Source organism: Haliotis cracherodii, unplaced genomic scaffold (assembly GCF_022045235.1).
Source record: "Haliotis cracherodii isolate W230 unplaced genomic scaffold, xgHalCrac1.p SCAF_55, whole genome shotgun sequence".
In the NCBI taxonomy this organism is placed as follows: Eukaryota; Metazoa; Mollusca; class Gastropoda; order Lepetellida; family Haliotidae; genus Haliotis; species Haliotis cracherodii.
In genome coordinates, this window is record NW_027266314.1 from 21880 (window position 1) to 45180 (window position 23301).

Consider the following 23301-nt stretch of genomic DNA (forward strand, 5'->3'; position numbering starts at 1 on the left):
ATGGTATTTTTCAAAAGTAGGTATATGCTTAAAATATTTGTAGTAACATCCTTTAGAGGTCGTTGCGGCTGTACTACGCCAAGTACGTTCATTGTTCTCTCAACAGCTGGTACTACCCTATTAAAATGTTGGGGTGAACGAAATACGACTGTTAGACTACAGGAGTAGTTGGTGTTCTCAGGCCAGTAGCAATTTAAGTTTCTAGTGGCTTCTTTCAACAGCTTCTGCTATTTCATATCCCAAGACTTCGGATCCATACAACAGTATATAAAACTTTCAATAGCGTACGTAAATCGTCTATTTTTCTGAAATTGTATTCACTGCTAATTGTAACTCTAAGCTATTTCTAACTTTTTGTCTCCAAAGGAGAAGGATATGTTTACTTTAGCTATACCTCTACCAAATACAACAACTCTTTTGCAATATTGACAACAAGTTTCCTTTTGCTATAATAACTGTAGAATACATGTAATGAGTTGATACATTCACTCGAATTATCAAAAGTGACAACCGGCCCCCAACCTCCAAACACAAGAAGCATTAGGGACAACATGTGACATGATATTTCAACGAAACTGCTACACGCTGACTGATGAAAACAGGCCAGACATGTTTAGAAAGTAGGAATTAATTTTTCAGTATTTTGTGGTAAATATTGGAGACTTTCTTAAATTAATGAATGAATAGTCAATTTCTTTCTAGCAACCGTATGACAACAAATATATGCAGTACAACTGATGAAGTATTTTAAACAAACACTGTAAATGGATGGTGTAACGTATTAAGCTCTTGACATGCTGTTAAGACTCCAGGAAAAACTCTCTGTGGCAGCATATGGATCACAATGTCAGTTCGTGTCTACTGCAAAGGTGTCCATGAGTTATCTATCCAAATGTTATAATGATGACCACTCGCTGTTCATGCAATAAATGCATACTTCTGTGGTGTCAGTTATACAGTAAATTACATAAAATGAATCACTAGAAAATTATGATACCCTACTTTCCTATGACCACAGAAAAGAAAAGAAAACTGTTCCATGAAATCAATAGAAAAAAGAAGGACCCAACCATGTGACGCTGTACAGTCATGCGACTCTGCGGGGCTCCAGATCTGCGATCCACTATACGAACAAACTGTATAAAAAGGCCCCTGGGTCATATTGTCAGTAGCTGAAGAATCAAGATGTTCTCCTCCAACTGCTTCGCGTTTCTCCTCCTGGCCGTCCTCGCCACACCAGCATCTGTCCTCTGTCAAGGATCAGATGCAAGCTGTCCACAAGCGGGTCTCCTTAGCGAGAAGCTTTCGAACCTCGACACTGCACTCAGTAGCATTAAGGACGAGCTTCCTCGCGCCTTGGACATCATCAACCAGCAATGTCCATGCCTGGGTAAGTGGCTAAACATACAACAGTAAACTACGTTTATAACAAACACGCTTATAACGAACTGACGGATATAACGAACTGTTTTTTGGTCCGGTCCATTTGCTGTATACATGCTGTATATGCTATAACGAACTACGGTTATTACGAACTAAAATTAGTTGGCCCTTTGTGTTCGTTGTAACCGTAGTTTGCTGTATGCATAGTTATATGATTGTATTCATTCTGTCTCAGGGACACGCTTCGGCTCGATCGTGTCAACGACTAACAATCTCACCTGCATTGACTAGACAAATATTTTAAAGAATTCAGTTCACTTCGAGGAAGTGAACATGCATGCACTAAGGCCCCGTGGTGTTGTGTGTGCTTAATCGACCGAGGAAGAATTGAGTGAATCATCACACGACAGTAGCACTCTTTGTTTCATTAGCGTTTAGGGATGCGTGTGTTCAGATGCAATACTCTGAAGATGGTGTGAATCTCTGTTTGTGATTTTTTTAATCTCACTCATACAGACTGATACTAACCTCCACTGCAGGGTGTCCAGCTTCAAGTTAAACAACTAAATATATAGCTTTTTACTTTACCTCACATATGATTAAGTCAAATGCATGCAAACTATGTTCTTCATGTAACCATCTGATTTTCCCTGAGGTTAGCTCCCAGAAAGAATTTTAACAAAATGTAACCATTTGATCAGTTGCTTCAGTGAATAAAGCGACAAAATCCTTTCCGTGTGCAATACAAATCTCTGCATAAAGCAGAGCCGATTTTACAATTCTGACTACATCATGAGCATGTGTTTATGAATCACTATCAAACAGTAATGATACTAGGTGTTCGCGAAAAGGTAAGCGTATCCTGCCCCACCGGTGGCACCCGTTACAAACACGTGCACAGGCAAGTCAATGAACTCTCTAACATCACTAGTTTACTGATATCCAGCCCAATACAATGTGTTACTCAGCTAGTTTATCTGATGATACAACTTAAAGTTCTCTTTTACAATCATTTAAAATCGTATGGTTTGACGTCTGTGCTCTGTCTAGTGGTATGATTATGGTAAAGCCGCCATGATTTATACATTGAACTTCATATCCTGTTTCCCACTTAATGTGCTCTTTTTCTTGTGATCATACTGAATTTTTACCCCTGACAACAGGTTCAGATCGATCTTCATGTAACCTCCTGACCGCCCTTTCAGATGAATCTTACATGTAACCTCCTGATCGCCCTTTCAGATGGATCTTACATGTAACCCCCTGACCGCCAGTTTAGATAGATCTTACATATAAGCCCGTGACCACCCATTCAGATGGACCTTACATGTAACCCCGTGACCGCCCTTTCAGATGTATCTTACATGTAAACCCCGACAGCCCTTTCAGATGGATCTTACATGTAACCTCCTGACCGCCCTTTCAGATGGATCTTACATGAAATCTCCTGACCGCCCTTTAGATGGATCTTACATATAACCCCCTGACCACCCGTTCAGATGGATCTTACATATAAACCCCTGACCGCCCGTATAGATGGATCTTACATGCAACCACATGACCAACAGTTCAGATGGATCTTACATGTAACCCCCTGACCGCCCTTTCAGATGGATCTTACATGTAAACCCCTAACCACCCTTTCAGATGGATCCTACATGTAACCCCCTAACCACCCGTTCAGATGGATCTTACATGTAACCGCTTGACCACTCGTTTAGATGGATCGTACATGTAACCCCCTGAACACCCTTCCAGATGAATCTTACATAAAACCCTCTGTCCTTCCGTCAGATGGATCGTACATGTAACCCCTGACCGCCCTTTCAGATGGATCTTACATGTAACCTTCTGACCTCCTGTTCAGATGGACTTAACATGTAACCCCTGACCGCCCGTTAAGATAGACCTTACTTGTAACCCCCTGACCGCCCTTTCAGATGGATCTTACATGTAACCCCAACCGCCCTTTCAGATTGATCTTACATGCTAGCCCCTGACCGCCCTTTCAGATGGATCTTACATGTAACCCCAACCGCCATTTCAGATTGATCTTACATGCTAGCCCCTGACCGCCCTTTCAGATGGATCTTACATGTAACCCACTGACCGCCTGTTCAGATGGATCTTACATGTAACCCCCTGACAATCCGTTCAGATGGATCTTACGTGTAAGCCCCTGACAGCCCGTTTAGATAGATATTACATGTAAGCCCGTGAACACCCATTCAGATGGCCCTTACATGTAACCACGTGACCGCCCGTTCAGATGGATCTGACATGTAAACCCTGACCGCCCTTTCAGATGGATCTTACATGTATCTTCATGACCATGCATTTAGATGGATCTTACATGTAACCTCCTGACTGCCCTTTAGATGGATCTTGCATATAACCCCCTGACCACCCTTTCAGATGGATCTTACATATAAGCCCCTGACCAACCGTTCAGATAGATCTTACATATAAGCTCCTGGCCGCCCGTTCAGAGGGATCTTACATCCAACCCCGCTGACCGCCCGTTCAGATGAATCTTACTTGTAACCCCCTGACCGCCCTTTCAGATAGATGTTACATGTAAGACCCTGACCGCCCTTTCAGATGGATCTTACATATAACCCCTTGACCAACTGTTCAGATGGATCTTACATATAAGCCCCTGACCGCCCGTTTAGATGGATCTTACATGAACCCACTCACCACCCTTTCAGATGGATCTTACATGTAACCCTCTGACCGCCCGTTCAGATGGATCTTACATGTAACCCCCTGACCGCCCTTTCAGATGGATCTTACATGTAACCCCAAAGGCCATTTCAGATTGATCTTACATGTAACCCCCTGACAATCCGTTCAGGTAGATCTTACATGTGAGCCCCTGACCTCCCGTTTAGATAGGTCTTACATGTAAGCCCCTGACCGCCCTTTCAAATCGATCTTACATGTAAGCCCCTGACCGCCCTTTCAAATCGATCTTACATGTAAGCCCCTGACCGCCCTTTCAGATGGATCTTACATATAACCTCCTGACCGCGCATTCACATGGATCTTACATGTAACCTCCTGAACCCCTTTAGATGGATCTTACATATAATCCCCTGACCTACGGTTCAGAAGGATCTTTTATATAAGCCCCTGACCGCCTGTTTATATGGATCTTACATGTAACCCCGCTGACAGACCTTTCAGATGCACCTTACATATAACCCCCTGACCGCCCCTTCAAATGGATCTTCCATGTAACCCCCAGACCGCCCCTTCAAATGGATCTTACATGTAACCGCCTGACCTCCCGTTCAGATGGATCTTACATGTAAGCCCCTCACCACCCGTTCAGATGGATCTTACATATAACCCCCTGTCCAACCGTTCAGATAGATCTTACATGTAAACCACTTACCGCCCTTTCAGATGGATCTTACATGTAATCCCAACCGCGCTTTCAGATTGATATACATGCTAGCCCCTGACAATCCGTTCAGATGAATCTTACATGTAAGCCCCTGACCGCCTGTTTAGATAGATATTACATGTAAGCCCGTGAACACCCATTCAGATGGATCTTACATGTAACCCGTGAGCGCCCGTTCAGATGGATCTTACATGTAAACCCCTGACCGCCCGTTCAGATGGATCTTACATGTAAGGCCCTGACCGCCTGTCTAGATGGATCTTACATGTATCCTCATGACCTTGCATTCAGATGGATCTTACATGTAACCTCCTGACTGCCCTTTAGATGGATCTTACATATAACCCCCCTGACCGCCCGTTCAGATGAATCTTACTTGTAATGCCCTGACAGCCCTTTCTGATAGATGTTACATGTAACGCCCTGACCTCCAGTTCAGATGGATCTTACATATAAGCCCCTGACCGCCTGTCTAGATGGATCTTACATGGAACCCCCTGACCGCCCATTCAGATGGATAGCACAAGTAAGCCCGCTGACCGCCCTTTCAGATGGATCTTACATGTAACCCCGCTGACAGACCTTTCAGATGCACCTTACATATAACCCCCTGACCGCCCCTTCAAATGGATCTTCCATGTAACCCCCAGACCGCCCCTTCAAATGGATCTTACATGTAACCGCCTGACCTCCCGTTCAGATGGATCTTACATGTAAGCCCCTCACCACCCGTTCAGATGGATCTTACATATAACCCCCTGTCCAACCGTTCAGATAGATCTTACATGTAAACCACTTACCGCCCTTTCAGATGGATCTTACATGTAATCCCAACCGCGCTTTCAGATTGATATACATGCTAGCCCCTGACAATCCGTTCAGATGAATCTTACATGTAAGCCCCTGACCGCCTGTTTAGATAGATATTACATGTAAGCCCGTGAACACCCATTCAGATGGATCTTACATGTAACCCGTGAGCGCCCGTTCAGATGGATCTTACATGTAAACCCCTGACCGCCCGTTCAGATGGATCTTACATGTAAGGCCCTGACCGCCTGTTTATATGGATCTTACATGTAACCCCGCTGACAGACCTTTCAGATGCACCTTACATATAACCCCCTGACCGCCCCTTCAAATGGATCTTCCATGTAACCCCCAGACCGCCCCTTCAAATGGATCTTACATGTAACCGCCTGACCTCCCGTTCAGATGGATCTTACATGTAAGCCCCTCACCACCCGTTCAGATGGATCTTACATATAACCCCCTGTCCAACCGTTCAGATAGATCTTACATGTAAACCACTTACCGCCCTTTCAGATGGATCTTACATGTAATCCCAACCGCGCTTTCAGATTGATATACATGCTAGCCCCTGACAATCCGTTCAGATGAATCTTACATGTAAGCCCCTGACCGCCTGTTTAGATAGATATTACATGTAAGCCCGTGAACACCCATTCAGATGGATCTTACATGTAACCCGTGAGCGCCCGTTCAGATGGATCTTACATGTAAACCCCTGACCGCCCGTTCAGATGGATCTTACATGTAAGGCCCTGACCGCCTGTCTAGATGGATCTTACATGTATCCTCATGACCTTGCATTCAGATGGATCTTACATGTAACCTCCTGACTGCCCTTTAGATGGATCTTACATATAACCCCCCTGACCGCCCGTTCAGATGAATCTTACTTGTAATGCCCTGACAGCCCTTTCTGATAGATGTTACATGTAACGCCCTGACCTCCAGTTCAGATGGATCTTACATATAAGCCCCTGACCGCCTGTCTAGATGGATCTTACATGGAACCCCCTGACCGCCCATTCAGATGGATAGCACAAGTAAGCCCGCTGACCGCCCTTTCAGATGGATCTTACATGTAACCCCAACCGCCCTTTCAGATTGATCTTACATGCTAGCCCCTGACAATCCGTTCAGATGGATCTTACATGTAAGCCCCTGACCGCCTGTTTAGATAGATCTTACATGTAAGCCCGTGAAAACCCATTCAGATGGATCTGATATGTAACCCCCTGACCGCCCTTTCAGATAGATCTTACATGTAACCCCTACCGCTCTTTTAGATTGATCTTACATGCTAGCCCCTAACCGCCCTTTCATAAGGATCTTAAATGTAATCCCCTGACAGCCCTTTCAGATGGATCTTACATGTAACCACTGACCCAATTTTCAGATGGATCTTACATTTAACCCCCTGAAAATTCGTTCAGATGGATCTTACATGTAAGCCCGTGACCACCCATTCAGATGGACCTTACATGTAACCCCGTGAACGCCCGTTCAGATGGATATTACATGTAAAACACTGACCGCCCGTTCAGATGGATCTGACATATAAGCCCCTGACCGCCCTTCCAGATGGATGTTACATGTAACGTCCTGACCGCGCATTCACATGGATCTTAGATGTAACCTCCTCACCGCCCTTTAGATGGATCTTCCATATAAGCCCCTGACCAACCGTTTATATGGATCTTACATGTAAACCCGCTGACCTCCCGTTCAGATGGATCTTACATGTAACCCCCTAACCGCCTTTTCAGATGGATCTTACATGTAACCCCCTGACCACCCCTTCAGATGGATCTTACATATAACCCTCTGACCAACCGTTCAGATAGATCTTACATATAAGCCCCTGGCCGCCCGTACAGAGGGATCTTACATGCAACCCCATTGACAGCCCTTTCAGATGAACCTTACATGTAACCCCCTGACAGCCCGTTCAGATGGATCTTACATATAACCCCCTGACCAACGGGTCAGAAGGATCTTACACATAAGCCCCTGGCCGCCCGTTCAGATGGATCTTACATGCAACCCCGCTGACAGCCCTTTCAGATGATCCTTACATGTAACCCCCTGACCGCCCTTTTTAGATGAATCTTACTTGTAACCCCCTGACCGCCCTTTCAGATAGATGTTACATGTAACGTCCTGATCTCCTGTTCAGATGGATCTTAAATGTAAGCCTCTGACCACTCTTTCAGATGGATCTTACATGTAAGCCCCTGACCGCCCTTTCAGATGGATCTTACATATAACCCCCTGACCAACTGTTCAGATGGATCTTACATTTAAGCCCCTGACCACCCGTTTAGATGGATCTTACATGGAACCCCCGGACCACCCGTTTAGATGCATCTTACATGTAACCCCCTGACGGCCCTTTCAGATTGATCTTACATGTAACCCCCTGACCTCCTGTTCAGATTTACCTTACATGTAACCCCCTGACCGCCCGTTCAGATGGATCTGACATGTAACCCCCAGACCGCCCTTTCAGATGGATCTTACATGTAACCCCGTGACCTCCCTTTCATATGGATCTTACAAGTAACCCCAACTGCCCTTTCAGATTGATCTTACATGCTAGCCCCTGACCGCCCTTTCAGATGGATCTTAAATGTAATCCACTGACAGCCCTTTCAGATGGATCTTACATGTAACCCCCTTGACCACCCTTTCAGATGGATCTTACATGTAACCCCCTGACAATCCGATCAGATGGATCTTACATGTAAGCCCCTGACCGCCCGTTTAGATAGTTCTTACATGTAAGCCCGTGACCACCCATTCAGATGGACCTTATATGTAACCCCGTGACCGCCCGTTCATATGGATCTTACATGTAAACCCCGGAACGCCCGTTCAGATCAATCTTACATGTAAGCCCCTGACCGCCCTTTCAGATGGATCTTACATGTAACCCCCTGACCACCCGTTCCAATGGATCTTAGATCTAACCCCCTGACCAACCGTTCAGATGGATCTTACATGTAACCCCTTAACCACCGTTCAGATGCATCTTACATGTAACCACATGACAAACCGTTCAGATGGATCTCACATGCAACCCCCTGACAATCCGTTCAGATGGATCTTACATGTAAGCCCCTGAGCGGCCGTTTAGATATATCTTACATGTAAGCCCGTGACCACACATTCAGAAGGACCTTACATGTAACCCCGTGACCGCCCTTTCAGATGGATCCTACATGTAACCTCCTGTCCGTGCATTCAGATGGATCTTACATGTAATCCCCTGACCAACCGTTCAGATGGATCTTACATGTAACCCCCTGACAATCCGTTGAGATGGATCTTACATGTAAGCCCCTGAGCGCCCGTTTAGATAGATCTTACATGTAAGCCCGTGACCACCCATTCAGATGGACCTTATATGTAACCCCGTGACCGCCCTTTCAGATGAATCTTACATGTAACCCCCTGAGAGCCCTTTCACTTTGATCTTACATGTAATCCCCTAACCACCCGTTCAGATGGATCTTACATGTAACCCCCTGACCAACTGTTCAGATGGATCTTACATATAAGCCCCTGACCGAAGTTTAGATGGATCTTACATGAACCCACTGATCACCCGTTCAGATGGATCTTACATGTCACCCTCGTGACCGACCTTTCAGATGGATCTTACATGTAACTCCCTGACCCACCTTTCAGATGGATCATACTTTAACCCCCTGACCGTCCTTTCAGATGGATCTTACATGTAACCTCCTGACAGCCCTTTCAGATGAATCTTACATGTAACCCCTTGACCGCCCTTTCAGATTGATCTTACATGCTAAGTCCCTGACCGCCCTTTCAGATGGATCTTACATGTAATTTCCTGACCGCCCTTTCAGATGGATGTTACATGTAACCCCCTGACCGTTTTTTCAGATAGATCTTACATGACCTCCCTGACTGCCCTTTCAGATGGATCTTACATATAATCCCCTGACCGCTCTTTCAGATGGATCTTACATGTAACCCCCTGACCGCCCTTCCAGATGGATCTTACATGTAACCTCCTGACTACCCGTTCAGATGGATCTTAGATGTAACCCCTTTGACCGCCCTTTCAGATGTACCTTACATGTAACCCCTGACTGCCTGTTCAGATGGATCTTACATGTAACCCCCAGATCGCTCTTTCAGATGGATCTTACATGTAACCCCCTGACCGACTGTTCAGATGGATCTTACATGTAATCCCCTGACCGACTGTTCAGTTGGATCTTACATGTAACCCCCTGACTACTGCCCCTGGAAGTTATACCTGCATTATGTTTCAGACAGACAGACAGAAGTTTATTCAATATTTTAGGTCATAAGACCTATAGTACAGTAGTTGTTTTTTGTATCAACATTGTACAGTCACGTGTAGGTAATACTAAGTTGACATAACATATTAGCGTCTAATTTCAAAAATCTTTTTCAGGAATATTGACAGAGATGATATTGTATTAGCATTGCAGGAGTTCAACAAATTTTTCAACAGTTGTTCATCTTTGTACATAGTTGAAATCATAGGGAGGTATCTATTTCTAAGAAACTGATGATATTTACAAATGAGAAGTACATGAAACTCATCCTCAACATAGCCTTTATTACAATAACGGCATTAACTACTTTCTTTATCTTTTACATTTTTCTTTCTGAGATTGTTAATCTTAAATGTAATGATATACGTAATTTGCACAAAGATCTTCTAAAAGTTCTATCCTGAAGTACAGATACATATTTTTCAGGAACAAGTAAAGATTTTATATTCGTATAATGGCATAAAAACCTTGAGGATGATATTTGACAGTGCCAATCTTGTGAACATATATCAACCAATCTTTCCTTAAGCATGAAGATAAATAATTTATCATTTCCAACATCTTGATATATCCATGCAAGAGAAAAACCAGACATACAAAGAATATTCCTGATATCAGACACCCATAAACAATATTTACCCTTTTCATCCAAGGCTTTTAACATATTATAACAATGAAGAGGAAATCTATTTGAATTCATCCGAAGTAGCTTTATTCAATATTTAACTGCCCGTAGCTGGGACGAAACAAAAAGACTGGCACGACCAGTTTCTCCTAGAATGGCTTTGTTAGAGGCATATTTACCGACACCTAAAAAACGTTTAAAGTACATGGCATGATTTTTTTCTATGGAATCATTATAATAACATCCCCATATTTCTGAACCATGCAGAAGAATTGGTGCTATTTTTCTGTCAAAAATTTCCGAAACAACTCGGAAAGATATAAAAAAAAATTCATTAAAAACTCTATAGGCAGGATTCAAGGCTTTAGATGCTTGCAGAGCCAACTGCTTACAAGCTGTTGACCATGCTAATCGAGAAGATACAGTCAATCCTAAATATTTATAATATTAAACAATATTGACTGTCTTATTACAATACGTTCATTTTTCAAATTTATTTAGAATACCACCTTTTCTGAAAACAATAACATTTGTCTTTTTCAAATTTACTTCAAGGCTCCATTTCTCACAATATAGCTGAAGAACATTTAACTGTTTCTGGAGGCCACTAACTGAAAATGATAATAAAGCAATATCATCAGCAAATTGTAACAGCATTATATCAGTTATATCTTGTGACACAAAAACTCTGTGATCACATTCATGATACATTTCAGTTACAAGTTCATTTATGAAAAATATAAATAGGACAGGGCTGAGTATACAGCCCTGTCTTACACCAGCTGAAGTTCTGAAACATTCAGTGATTCCTTTATCTATTTATGTAGAGAAATAATCATTCCTATATTCCAGGAATCTGGAAAAACACAAGTATCTAGAATTTTATTAAAAAGCTGCCTAAGATAAGGGTTTATGAAATTTGTTATACTTTTCAGATATTCAGGGGGTATACCATCCTCACCGGCTGCTTTACCCACTTTTAATTATGTTTCATTACATTGTGTCTAACGTTAGCACTTACATGGTTCATATATGTACCAACATATGTATATTCAAAGTATTCAACAATTAGTTGACTGAGATACTTTAATCAAGATACCCATAAGAGAGTGAGTATTACGGAACGCCGCATCAGCAATATTCCAGCTATTCGCGGGGAAGTAAAAGACAATGCCAAGTCTTTGTAAGTAAAATATCACGTGTGTTATAAAGTAAGCGAATTAACGATAATGTAATGGGTAAATTGTAACAGCGATGGATATAAAAACATTTTTAAAACACTCTTTAAATGGAACGATCTCTTTCTTATACTCGAAAAAAACTCTTTGCCTTAAAGAAGAATTTCGTCTTTCCAGATCACTAGTGGCTTATGTGTGCCATTGTTTCTGTTTACTTTGTTAATTTCTTATTGTTTACAAGTACTAGCAGCATGGTTGACACGTTCACGAACCGGGATGCATCACATTAACGTGGATGTAATCGTGAAAATGCAAGGCACCAATTTTGGACCAGATCTAATTATAAACCGAGTTTTACGTCTGTTTGAAGTAGTATATAAAAAAAAATATCATTCTTGTTGCAGATGGCTCCAGCGAATGCTTCAAAACACGTGCCACAAACTTCCAAACCGCTTTACAAGACCTCATTGATGATGTCGCCAATGCCACAGCCATCGCCCCAGTAGACTGCCCTGAGCGTAGGTCTTTTAGGATCAAGTTATATAGGATTTTGGAATGATAAATCACTGACACATGACTTCATATTTTTGTTGATTTGACGAGCCTAGATTGGCATCGATTGATTCAGATTCTGCATCCCTTATCGAAACAGTTATTATACATCTTGATGAAGACAACTTAATCCAGGCGGGCGCATGCTTATTCACTTCACATAATTCTATATTAACCTGGCACTGATTCCCACTAGAACCCAGACTGCCTTGAGACACAACTAATTCTATATTAACCTGGCACTGATTCCCACTAGAACCCAGACTGCCTCGAGACACAACTAATTCTATATTAACCTGGCACTGATTCCCACTAGAACCCAGACACACGCAGTCCCAGTAAAAGATATATCAGACAAGTAATTATATATCTATCAACTATGTATAATGTATATTAACTGTATATAGCTACATACACCAACTATTCTTTATGTGCTTAGAACGTTTTAGAACGTATACGAACTTTGTTATAGTTATTGTGTGGCTTTTTCAACCTTTACTTTCTATACATTGATGGTATGAGACTGGCGTCTAAAATAAGTACCAAGATCTGATGAAATAGCAGACTCACGAGATTATTTCTCATTTGTTAACTAAGGTAACTTCTTGCAATCTTTATCTGTGAATCTTTAGCAAATTTCAGAATGATATGTAACTGCAAAATATTCACTAAAACTATATGGCTGCTATATACTTGAAGGTACCGGTGCAGTGTTCGTGGCTTCGTGCAATGGAACCGGAAGTGTTGCTGTGGTAGACCCCAATGGTGTCATCCAAAACGACTTCAGATTAGACGAGGCTGTAACTGCATGGTTTATTAACCCCAACGGTGACACTTATGGGGTTGCCTACATTACAAACCCTTTGGAAGTTCTACTTCGTGCCTCATCATCGGATCAATCGGACATCCTATTAGGCAATATTACTAGTATGTATATGAAAACCTCGTTTCCACGTTTTGTTCTCTCATGTCCAAGTGTGAAAATGCCCTGTTTAGTTATGCATTGTATACTAATGTTAAAAATCAACTGTCAGGGAACGACCATGTATCATGTTGGGATGGGCCGTGTTCAACATAACAGTATACTATCAGGGAACGACCATGTATCATGTTGGGGTCGGCCGCGTTCAACATAGCAGTATACTGTCATGGAACGACCATGTATCATGTTGGGATGGGCAGTGTTCAACATAGCAGTATACTGTCATGGAACGACCATGTATCATGTTGGGATGGGCCGTGTTGAACATAACAGTATACTGTCTGGGAACGCCCATGTATCACGTTGGGGTCGGCTCGTTGTCAGGGACTGACCATGTATCATGTTGGGGTCGGACGCGTTCAACACAGCAACCAACTGTCAGGGAACGACCCTGTATCATGTTGGGAAAGGCTGTGTTCAAAATAACAGTATACAGTCAGGGTACGACCATGTATCATGTTGGGATGGGCCGTGTTCAACATAGCTACATACTGTCAGGGAACGAACATGTTTCATGTTGGGATGGGCCGTGTTCAACATGGCAATATACTGTCAGGTAACGACCATGTATCATTTTGGGATGGGCAGTGTTCAACATAACAGTATACTGTCAGGGAACGACCATTGATCATGTTGGGATGGGCCGTGTTCAACATAGCTGCATACTGTCAGGGAACGACCAGGTATCAAGTTTGGACGGGCCGTGTTCAACATAACTGTATACTCTCAGGGAACGACCATGTTTCATGTTGGGATGGTCCGTGTTCAACATAACTGTATACTGTCAGGGAACAACAAAGTATCATGTTGGGATGGGCCGTGTTCAACATAACAGTATACTGTCAGGGCAACGACGATGTATCATGTTGGGTCAGGCCGTGGACAACATAGCTGTATACCGTCAGGGAACGACCATGTATCATGTTGGGATGGGCCGTTTTCAGCATAACAGTATACTATCAGGGAACGACCATGTATCATGTTTTGGTTGGTCGTGTTCACCATAGCAGTATACTGTCAGGGAACGACCATGCATCATGTTGGGATGGGCCGTGTTCAACATAACAGTGTACTGTCAGGGAACGACCATGTATCATATTGGGGTGGGCCGTGTTCAACATAACACTTCACGGTAAGGGAACGACCTTGTATCATGTTGGGATGGGTCCCGTTAAACATAACAGTATACTGTCAGGGAATGACCATGTATCATTTTCGGGTCGGCCGCATTCAACATAACAGTATACTGCCAGGGAACGAACATGTATCATTTCTTGATGGTTTGTGTTCAACATAGCAGTATACTGTCAGGGAACGAACATGTATCATGTTAGGATGGGCCGTGTTCAACATAGCAGTAAACTGTCAGGGAACGACCATGTATCATGTCTTGTTGGGTTGCTTTTAACATAGCAGTATACTGTCAGGGAACGACCATGTATCATGTTGTGATGTGCCGTGTTCAAGATAGCATTATACAGTCACGGAACGACCATTTAACATGTTGGGATGGGCCGTGTTCAACATAGCAGTATACTGTCAGGGAACGACCACGTATTATTATGGGATGGGCAGTGTTCAAGATAGCATTATACTGTCAGGGAACGACCATGTCTTATCATGGGATGGGCAGTGTTCAACATAGCAGTATACTGTCAGGGAACGACCATGTATCATGTTGATTTGGGTCGTGTTCACCATAGCAGTATATTGTCAAGGAACGACCATGTCTTATGCTGGGATGGACTGTGTTCAACATTCCAGTATACTGTCATGGAACGACAATGTATCATGCTGGGATGGGCCGTGTTTAACATAACAGTATACTGTCAGGGAACGACCATGTATCATGTTAAGGTTGGTTGGATTCAACAAAGCAGTATACTGTCACGGAACGACCATTAATTATTTTGGGTCGCACCGTGTTCAAGATAACAATATACTGTCAGGGAACGACAATGTATCATGTTGGGGTGGGCCGTGTTCAACATAACAGTATACTGTCAGGGAACGACCATGTATCATGTTTGGGGTGGGCCGTTTTCAACATAGCAGTATACTGTCAGGGAACGACCATGTATCATGTTGGGGTGGGCCGTTTTCAACATAGCAGTATACTGTCAGGGAACGACCATGTATCATGTTTGGGGTGGGCCGTTTTCAACATAGCAGTATACTGTCAGGGAACGACCATGTATCATGTTTGGGGTGGGCCGTTTTCAACATAGCAGTATACTGGCAGGGAACGACCATGTATCATGTTGGGGCTGGTTGGATTCAACATAACAGTATACTGGCAGGGAACGACCATTAATTATTTTGGGTCGGACCGTGTTCAACATAGCAGTATACTGTCAGGGAACGACCATGTATCATGTGTGGGTGGGCCGTTTTCAACATAGCAATATACTGTCACGGAACGACCATGTATCATGTTGGGTGGGCCGTGGCCAACTAAGCTGTATACTGTCAGGGAACGACGATGTATCATATTTGGGATCGACCGTTTTCAACACAACAGTATACTGTCAGGGAACGACCATGTATCATGTTTTGGTGGGTAGTGTTCAACATAACAGTATACTGTCAGGAAAGACCATGTATCATGTTGGGATGGGCCGTTTTCAACATAACAGTATTCTGTCAGGGAACGAACATGTATCATGTTTGGGATGGGCCTTGGTCAGCATAGTAGTATACTGTCAGGGAACGACCATGTATCATGTGTGGGTGCGCCGTTTTCAACATAGCAGTATACTGTCAGGGAACGACCATGTATCATGTTTGGGTGGGCCGTTTTCAACATGGCAGTATGCTGGCAGGGAACGACCATGTATCATGTTGGGGTTGGTTGTATTCAACATAGCAGTATACTATCAGGGAACGACCATTAATTATTTTGGGTCGGACCGTGTTCAACATAGCAGTATACTGTCAGGGAAAGACCATGTATCATGTTGGGGTGTGCCGTGTTCAACATAGCAGTATGCTGTCAGGGAACGACGATGTATCATGTTTGGGATCGGCCGTTTTCAACATAATAGTATACTGTCAGGGAACGACCATGTATCATGTTTTGGTGGGTAGTGTTCAACATAATAGTATACTGTTAGGTAATGACCATGTGTCATGTTGGGATCGGCCGTTTTCAACATAACAGTATTCTGTCAGGGAACGACCATGTATCATGTTTGGGATGGGCCGTGGTCAGCATAGTAGTATACTGTCAGGGAACGACCATGTATCATGTGTGGGTGGGCCGTTTTCAACATAGCACTATACTGTCAGGGAACGACCATGTATCATGTTTGGGTGGGCCGTGGTCAACATAGCAATAAACTGCCAGGGAACGACCATGTATCATGTTGGGGTGGGCTGTGGTCAAAGCAGGAAGGACATATGATCGCTTTGACACTAGGGAACTTTGGGTCTGCCACAACTATTCCCCAGTTACAGTTTGTCATTTATTTGTTACTAGATCCTCCACTAACAGATGGTGCAGTTGGTACTGGGATTGTGTACGATCCTGGCTCAGGGGATGTCCTTGTAGCCATTACGTTCCCAAATTCTTCTCTGAATGGCATCTATTCCTTCAGTAGGACCAGCCCTCCAGGATTGCGTCTCTCATTGTCTGGCCCGACTGGACAGCTTCTGATCTATTTTGGGTATGTGCACTCCAAAACAAGGTCGTAAACGTCCATATTTTTTTTAAAATTCACGCAGTTATGGTGGATATCCCGGGATGTATTTACTACATACAGCGATGCCAAGATGTTAATCACATACATAAAATACGTCATCGGGAGAGATTGCCTAATGTCTGTGACCGATAATAACAACTGTCGAGTATTGTTTATATAATGTTCAAGCCAGGTATTTTTCATTTGCCAGACATATTTTTCAATTTTTATTCAATGGACTTTTCTTAAATATTCTTTTCAAACAATCTCGTACATTTAAGTTAGAACAAGACAACATTATATCCATTTCAAATGTAAATGCGCTCTCTAAGTGCATTATTACTAACTCATTCGGTGGTAGTGTCAGTGCAGACAGACAGACACATACAGACTATTTCAAACTGTGTAGCTCTCCTTGATAGTCACCCTGTCCATAATGCCACGGTGGTATGTACAACACAAATAGACCTGCCATACACAGGATACACAATGTCACTGATGTAGTAACAAAGTACTGACTAAGAGTTACTATCAACATTTCTTACATTTACACCCCCACGAAAATGTCTTGGATATATGCTTTGAATTACTATATACTGTATGTATTTATCAATCCTTAGCTAATGACCGCTTTAAGTATTTTGAACTGCAGATGAAGGTTTATGTCTTCAAATTCACCAAGACAATTGACATGCAATACTTTTTTGGGTTGCAGCGTTGTGTTAATGATCGATGGTCAGAAGATCGTGGCTCTGATTTCTCCTACAGATCCTCCGCTGACATTAGTCTTTTTTCCAGTGAACATTGCGTCTTTTGCAGTAATCGATGCTAGTAGGTATAATGCCTTTATATTCATATAAATAACATCTAGATGCTGTGTCCCTCTTGTAATAATAGTCGCCTTGACTTGAATTAGTTTGCATTTGTAAGTGACGGATGCCACTGGTGGAACAGGATACGGTCAAACATCGTCACCGTTTGATTGCTATTCTCAGAAAAGACATGCTTTACACACGGTACTGTACAACGGACGCCTGATTCCTAAGTTACGTCGTCACGGGTAGAGAGGTCCTCAGCTCGCCAACCCTAACAGTTTCATACATCCAATCTCTATTTCTCTCATGCAGACGGTATCGCGTTTTGTGATACGGTATCTAAACACCCCTGTGAGATTGCACCTGTTAAGCATCCCTGTGAGATTGCACCTGCTAAACATGCCTGTGAGATTGCACCTGTTAAACATCCCTGTGATATTGCACCTGTTAAATATCCCTGTGAGATTGCAACTGTTAAATATCCCTATGAGATTGCACCCACTAAAAAGCCCTGTGAGATTGCACCCGCTAAACACCCCTATGAGATTACACCTGCTAAAAATCCCTGTGAGATTGCACCCGCTAAACCTCCAGTCTGTATTTCTCTCATGCAGATCGTCTAGCCTTTTGTGATGCGGTATCTGGTTCCGTGTGGGTTGTCGATCTCGTCACCTCTTTGTACAGGCAGCTGAGAGTGCCGAGTACCAGCCGCTGTGGTTCCATCGGAATCAACCCCTGTAACTCCCTGCTCTACGTTGTCGACATCGACGATGCGTGAGTAAATATTATTGATATGATAGGACTTGATATGCGATAATGCAGTTAGATGAAACGAGCATCCTTACTTCTAAAATGTTATCTTAGATGTTGACCGAGCCAATACATTGTCATACGTACCTCAGTAACCGCCTCTGCATTCATCTCCCTTGGAGTCATATCAGGGTGAAGTTTGTTTGTTTGTTTGTTGTTTAACGCCGCACCCAGCAATTTTCCAGCTATATGACGGCGGTCTGTAAATAATCGAGTCCGGACCATACAACCCGGTCGGCGTGTAAATATTTCTCACAATAAGTGAAACACTATGAACATACTTTTCAAGTCCATCCTCAGTTTGTTAGGATAGGATAGGATAAGTTTTATTCCATACTGAAAGGCCTCAGGCCCATAGTACAATTCTGTTTTCGGGAATGGTTACAGATCCGTTTAACAGGTCATATTCTAATTAACATGGCATGATAAATGAACATTGATAGATTTGTTAGAGTATCTTTATCAGTTGTTGACATGATCGTTGTAAATCTTTGTATAGTGGGATGTACATAACCAGGCAGATCAATATATTTTCTTCTAAGGTGGTCGTATTTTGGACAAACTAACAGAAAATGAAACTCATCTTCAATCACATTTATATCACATTGCTCACTTATTCTCAATTCTCTGTCTATGTTTCTATGCCTGCCTACTTGGATCCTAAGTCTCTGAGAGCTGCATCTAAATTGTGCTAAACTTATTCTAAACCTTTTAAAGTTGATGTCAAACAAATAGTATTCTGGGGAAATTGTTGTCTTGAAAAGCTTGTAATAATTGCATTTTTCTGAACTTAAAACATGTGGTGCCCATTTTTGCAAGTATATATCCTTAAGTCTGTGGCGTAAAGATACTAAAAATGAATCTGGATTTTTTGGTACACATTTATTACGCCAAACATACCCATAGCCGCAATCATTTAATAACGACTTTACATCATATACCCAATTGCGGCTTCCATGTTTTTCATACAATAACATCATATTGTAACATTTTCTAGGTAATCTATCAATAGGCATTTTAAGAATCTTGAACCAATACTTGAGAATTCTAATATGTTGAAATATGTAAAGTGGTACACGTCCACATTCACCATATACCATAACATTCGATGTAGAGTTTTTTACGCCAAGGAATCGTTTACAAGCATATAGATGGACCAGTTCAATAGTTCTGTATTCAGTATGCCCCCAGACCTATGCTCCATATAAAAGAATTGGAGTAATTTTTGTATCAAATATTTTAAAAAAGGTTTGATATGAGAGATCAGTGAAGGTTTTCAAACTATGTAAGATTCCCATTAGTATCTTTTTTGCCTGCATTGCTGCATTATTGGTGTGGTAATTCCACGTTAATCTGCCTGTGAAGGTTACTCCCAGATATTTATAAGAAGTGACAATTTTTAACGGTTGTGAGTTGAAGAACCATTTTTCCCTACTTGATAGTTTATTTCCCTTTTTGAAAACTAACACTTTCGTTTTCTCAGTGTTCACTTGGAGTTTACGATTACAACAGTACAGCTCCAGTTGGTCTATCAAATTCTGTAAACCTTTTATCGTACTAGAGAACAGGACTATATCATCAGCAAAAAGCAACAGAAATATCTTCACAATATCTGTATGCAGCTGTATACCATCCGTACAATTTTCCTTAATTTGTGCAGCTAGTTCATTGATGAAAAAACAGAACAGGAATGGGCTAAGAATACAGCCTTGGCGTACACCAATGTTACATGTGAAGACATCAGAGTATATTCCACGATTTTTAACACATGACTTTACATTTTGATAAATATTGCATAATAGTTTACCCATTTTATTACTCACCCCATTTGAAAGAAACAATGACCACATTGTATTTCTGTTTACAGAATCAAACGCTTTTTTGAAATCAACAAAAATTGCATAAAATGTTCCACCTTTTCTCTGCATGTATTTGTGAATAATCGCATTAAGTACGAAAATATTATCCGTGGTTGAATACCCTTGTCTAAAACCTTTGTTCTTCCGAAATTTTATCTAATGAATCTGACCAAAAAGTGAGCCTTTTATTAATAATAGAAATAAATATTTTGCTAAAAACACTCAGAAGGGTAATTCCTCGATAATTTTTGGTATCGGTATGTGATCCTGATTTATGTAGTGGAACAATCACACCGATAGTCCACTCTTTTGGGAAATAAGACGTTTCTAAAATCATATTAAACAGTAATTCATGGTATGGGAGTAAAATATTAACAGAATGTTTAAAAAAAGAATTAAAAAAATTAAACCATCTATGCCGGAACTCTTGCTGTTTTTCAAGTCGTAGATAGCTTTTTGAATTTCCTCTCTTGTGATTGGCGAGTCAAGAATTGTAGCAGTTATGCCATTATCACATGTTTCCTGATCTGATAATTCAAAGTAGGTATCATCCCCAAAACCATTACCACTAAACATATTTTTGAAATAATCATACCATTTATCAATTTCAATATTATTTTTAAACTCATAATGTGGATTTAGCTAATGGAGGGCTGTCCAAAATTCTTTCGACGACTTAATGTTATCTTCCAAATATCGTTTTTTTCTTTTCAAGAAATATAATCTTCTTTTCCCTACACTTGGTTTTGTAAATATTTCTAATTCTTGTATAATCCCTTAATGACTGTAAATCTTTATCTCTTCTGAATTTGTTGAGGCATGTACATCTCTCTTTTTTTAGTAACTGACATTCCCAATCAAACCATTTTTGTGTTTTCTTGTCCACTTGAACCACTTTCTTCATTTTGTTCCAAGCATAGGAGGGTGCTTCTCTAATAAACTCAATACTTTCATCAATATTTGTGAATACGGTATCTACTGCTTTTTCAACCAGTGATACAAACTTGTCCGAAGCTAAGTTACAAAGAAATATTTCTTCTTTATCAATTCTCCAAGTAAATCTTAATGTACTTGCATAATTAATATCATCATGACTGAGTGAAGCCTACACGTACGTAAAGCCATTGTTAATGGGAAATGTTGCGACTCGTACCGTGTGTCTATGTCGAATGTTTTACAGAGGTCAAACATATGTACGGTGGAGATAATATAGTCATTTACGCTTGCCCCTGTACTACTGATGAATGTATAGTGCCCAATACCAGCGTCACTGCCACAACGACCATTCATAATATGAATATTTAAGACAGAGCATGGGTTCAACAAACATTTACCAAACTTATTCAAAATAGTGTCAGCAGAGTATCTCTGCAAATCAAAATGGTCTATCAAGAAATCCCAAGACGAGTTATCACGCCCTTCAAAATAATCCAAAATGTCGTCTTCCACAAAGTCGGGTTCTGTCCCTGTTCTGGAGTTAAAATCTCCCCCCAAAATACATGAAACGTCATCGATCTGATTTAAAATATCCAGGAGCTCGTCTTGAAACATCAGTACACCATTTCTAGAAGTAGCACATTTATCACAATAGGTTGTTGTAAAACAATTCTAGCACTGGGCTTTGTTTTCAGTCGGAACATGTAGCTTTTAATCATTTTTTAGTTTGTTTTATATTTGCTTGTTTGATAAGGTAAATGCTTGTCATCTGGTATCCCACTCACTCCTTTCTATGTCAGATGGCATTGTGGAGATCCAATTTTGGTCTGACATAAAGACAAACAATTGTATATGACAACAAGGTATTACTGTCCATCTCCTCTAAGATGAGACCGCCAAAGGGTCGGAAACACTTCATGACAGCACTTGTATTCTTTTGTCTGAAGAATTACGATTTGGTCATCATGGACCGACCAGTTGAGGGCTGCATCTTGTGATGATATGGACATTATACACACAACGAGTTTTTCATCAAGTCAGGATCCAGTTGAAGACTCCATCTGATTGAAAAGAAGTGTTAATCTGCGTACTCTTACATTTAAAGATGACATCTTGCACACTTCTTCTTACAGAGACATTGATATCTACAACACTACAACATATGCTTTTGTGGAGACATTAACATACAGCACGACACCATCTTCTTGCCCATCTTTTGGGGTGGATCCAACATACTGGTAACAATTTCCATAATAGAAACCAGCAATGGCAACGACCAATTAATTTCCAATCAGTAGAACATAGAATTATACATTATAACATCTCTTCCTATATTAATTGCATTTTTAAAATTTATTTTTGATAAATTGCATTAGAATTATTGAACTGTGATTGTTGTTGTTAGTCCAACCAGTCCAATAGTATTTTATAGAATAAGTTTACTCAAACAAAACAGAAATGTAATTTAAGCTTTAAAATATATATATGTCGGAGACGTTTTTCATTAAGCCTCAATTGTAATTCTGATGTTTCCATATTTCAGCTGTACATAAGTGGAGTTCGACGACGGTATGTTAATTTATGTTTATTTTTGTCTGATCCAAGATAGTTATTTCCTTATAGTATGACTTGCATTAAACAGTGCGTGAATTTACCTGTTTACTGCATTTGTGTAATATTCCAGCGGACTTTGAGCTTCGTGATATTGTCAAAACTATCCCATTTAGTTTAAGATGGTATCAAATGACCATTCCCCCAACAGAGATTCTCTTTACCCTCTATGCGACGGATCATACAATAGGCTAGCGCATGCCTCCTTGCTCGCTTGTTAATAAAGAGCTTTAATTGTGCGCGTGTGCGCCTCTAATATGTAGAGAATCACTTGTTATGTAAATTTCTCTCTTGTTTTCAGGTTGAGCTGA

The 23301-nt window shown here is 41.4% G+C and overlaps 1 protein-coding gene across 1 annotated transcript; it reads left to right on the top strand.

Annotated features, from left to right (window-relative positions):
• Window positions 1-1185: 1185 nt before the first annotated feature.
• Window positions 1186-23301, top strand: LOC139444484 (uncharacterized). The gene is made up of 8 exons (XM_071225445.1): window positions 1186-1390; window positions 12150-12263; window positions 12997-13224; window positions 16758-16944; window positions 17675-17790; window positions 18389-18548; window positions 22513-22617; window positions 23292-23301. Exons 1-8 carry the CDS (start codon window positions 1186-1188, stop codon window positions 23299-23301), a joined length of 1125 nt encoding a protein of 374 aa, XP_071081546.1.

Bases quoted from the DNA above. Each gene is read 5' to 3' on its own strand.
- LOC139444484 (XM_071225445.1), top strand. From the start codon at position 1,186: ATGTTCTCCTCCAACTGCTTCGCGTTTCTCCTCCTGGCCGTCCTCGCC. The intron at 1,391-12,149 runs GTAAGTGGCTAA...TTCTTGTTGCAG, and splicing joins CCAGCAATGTCCATGCCTGG to ATGGCTCCAGCGAATGCTTC. The intron at 17,791-18,388 runs GTAGGTATAATG...TCTCTCATGCAG, and splicing joins TTTTGCAGTAATCGATGCTA to ATCGTCTAGCCTTTTGTGAT.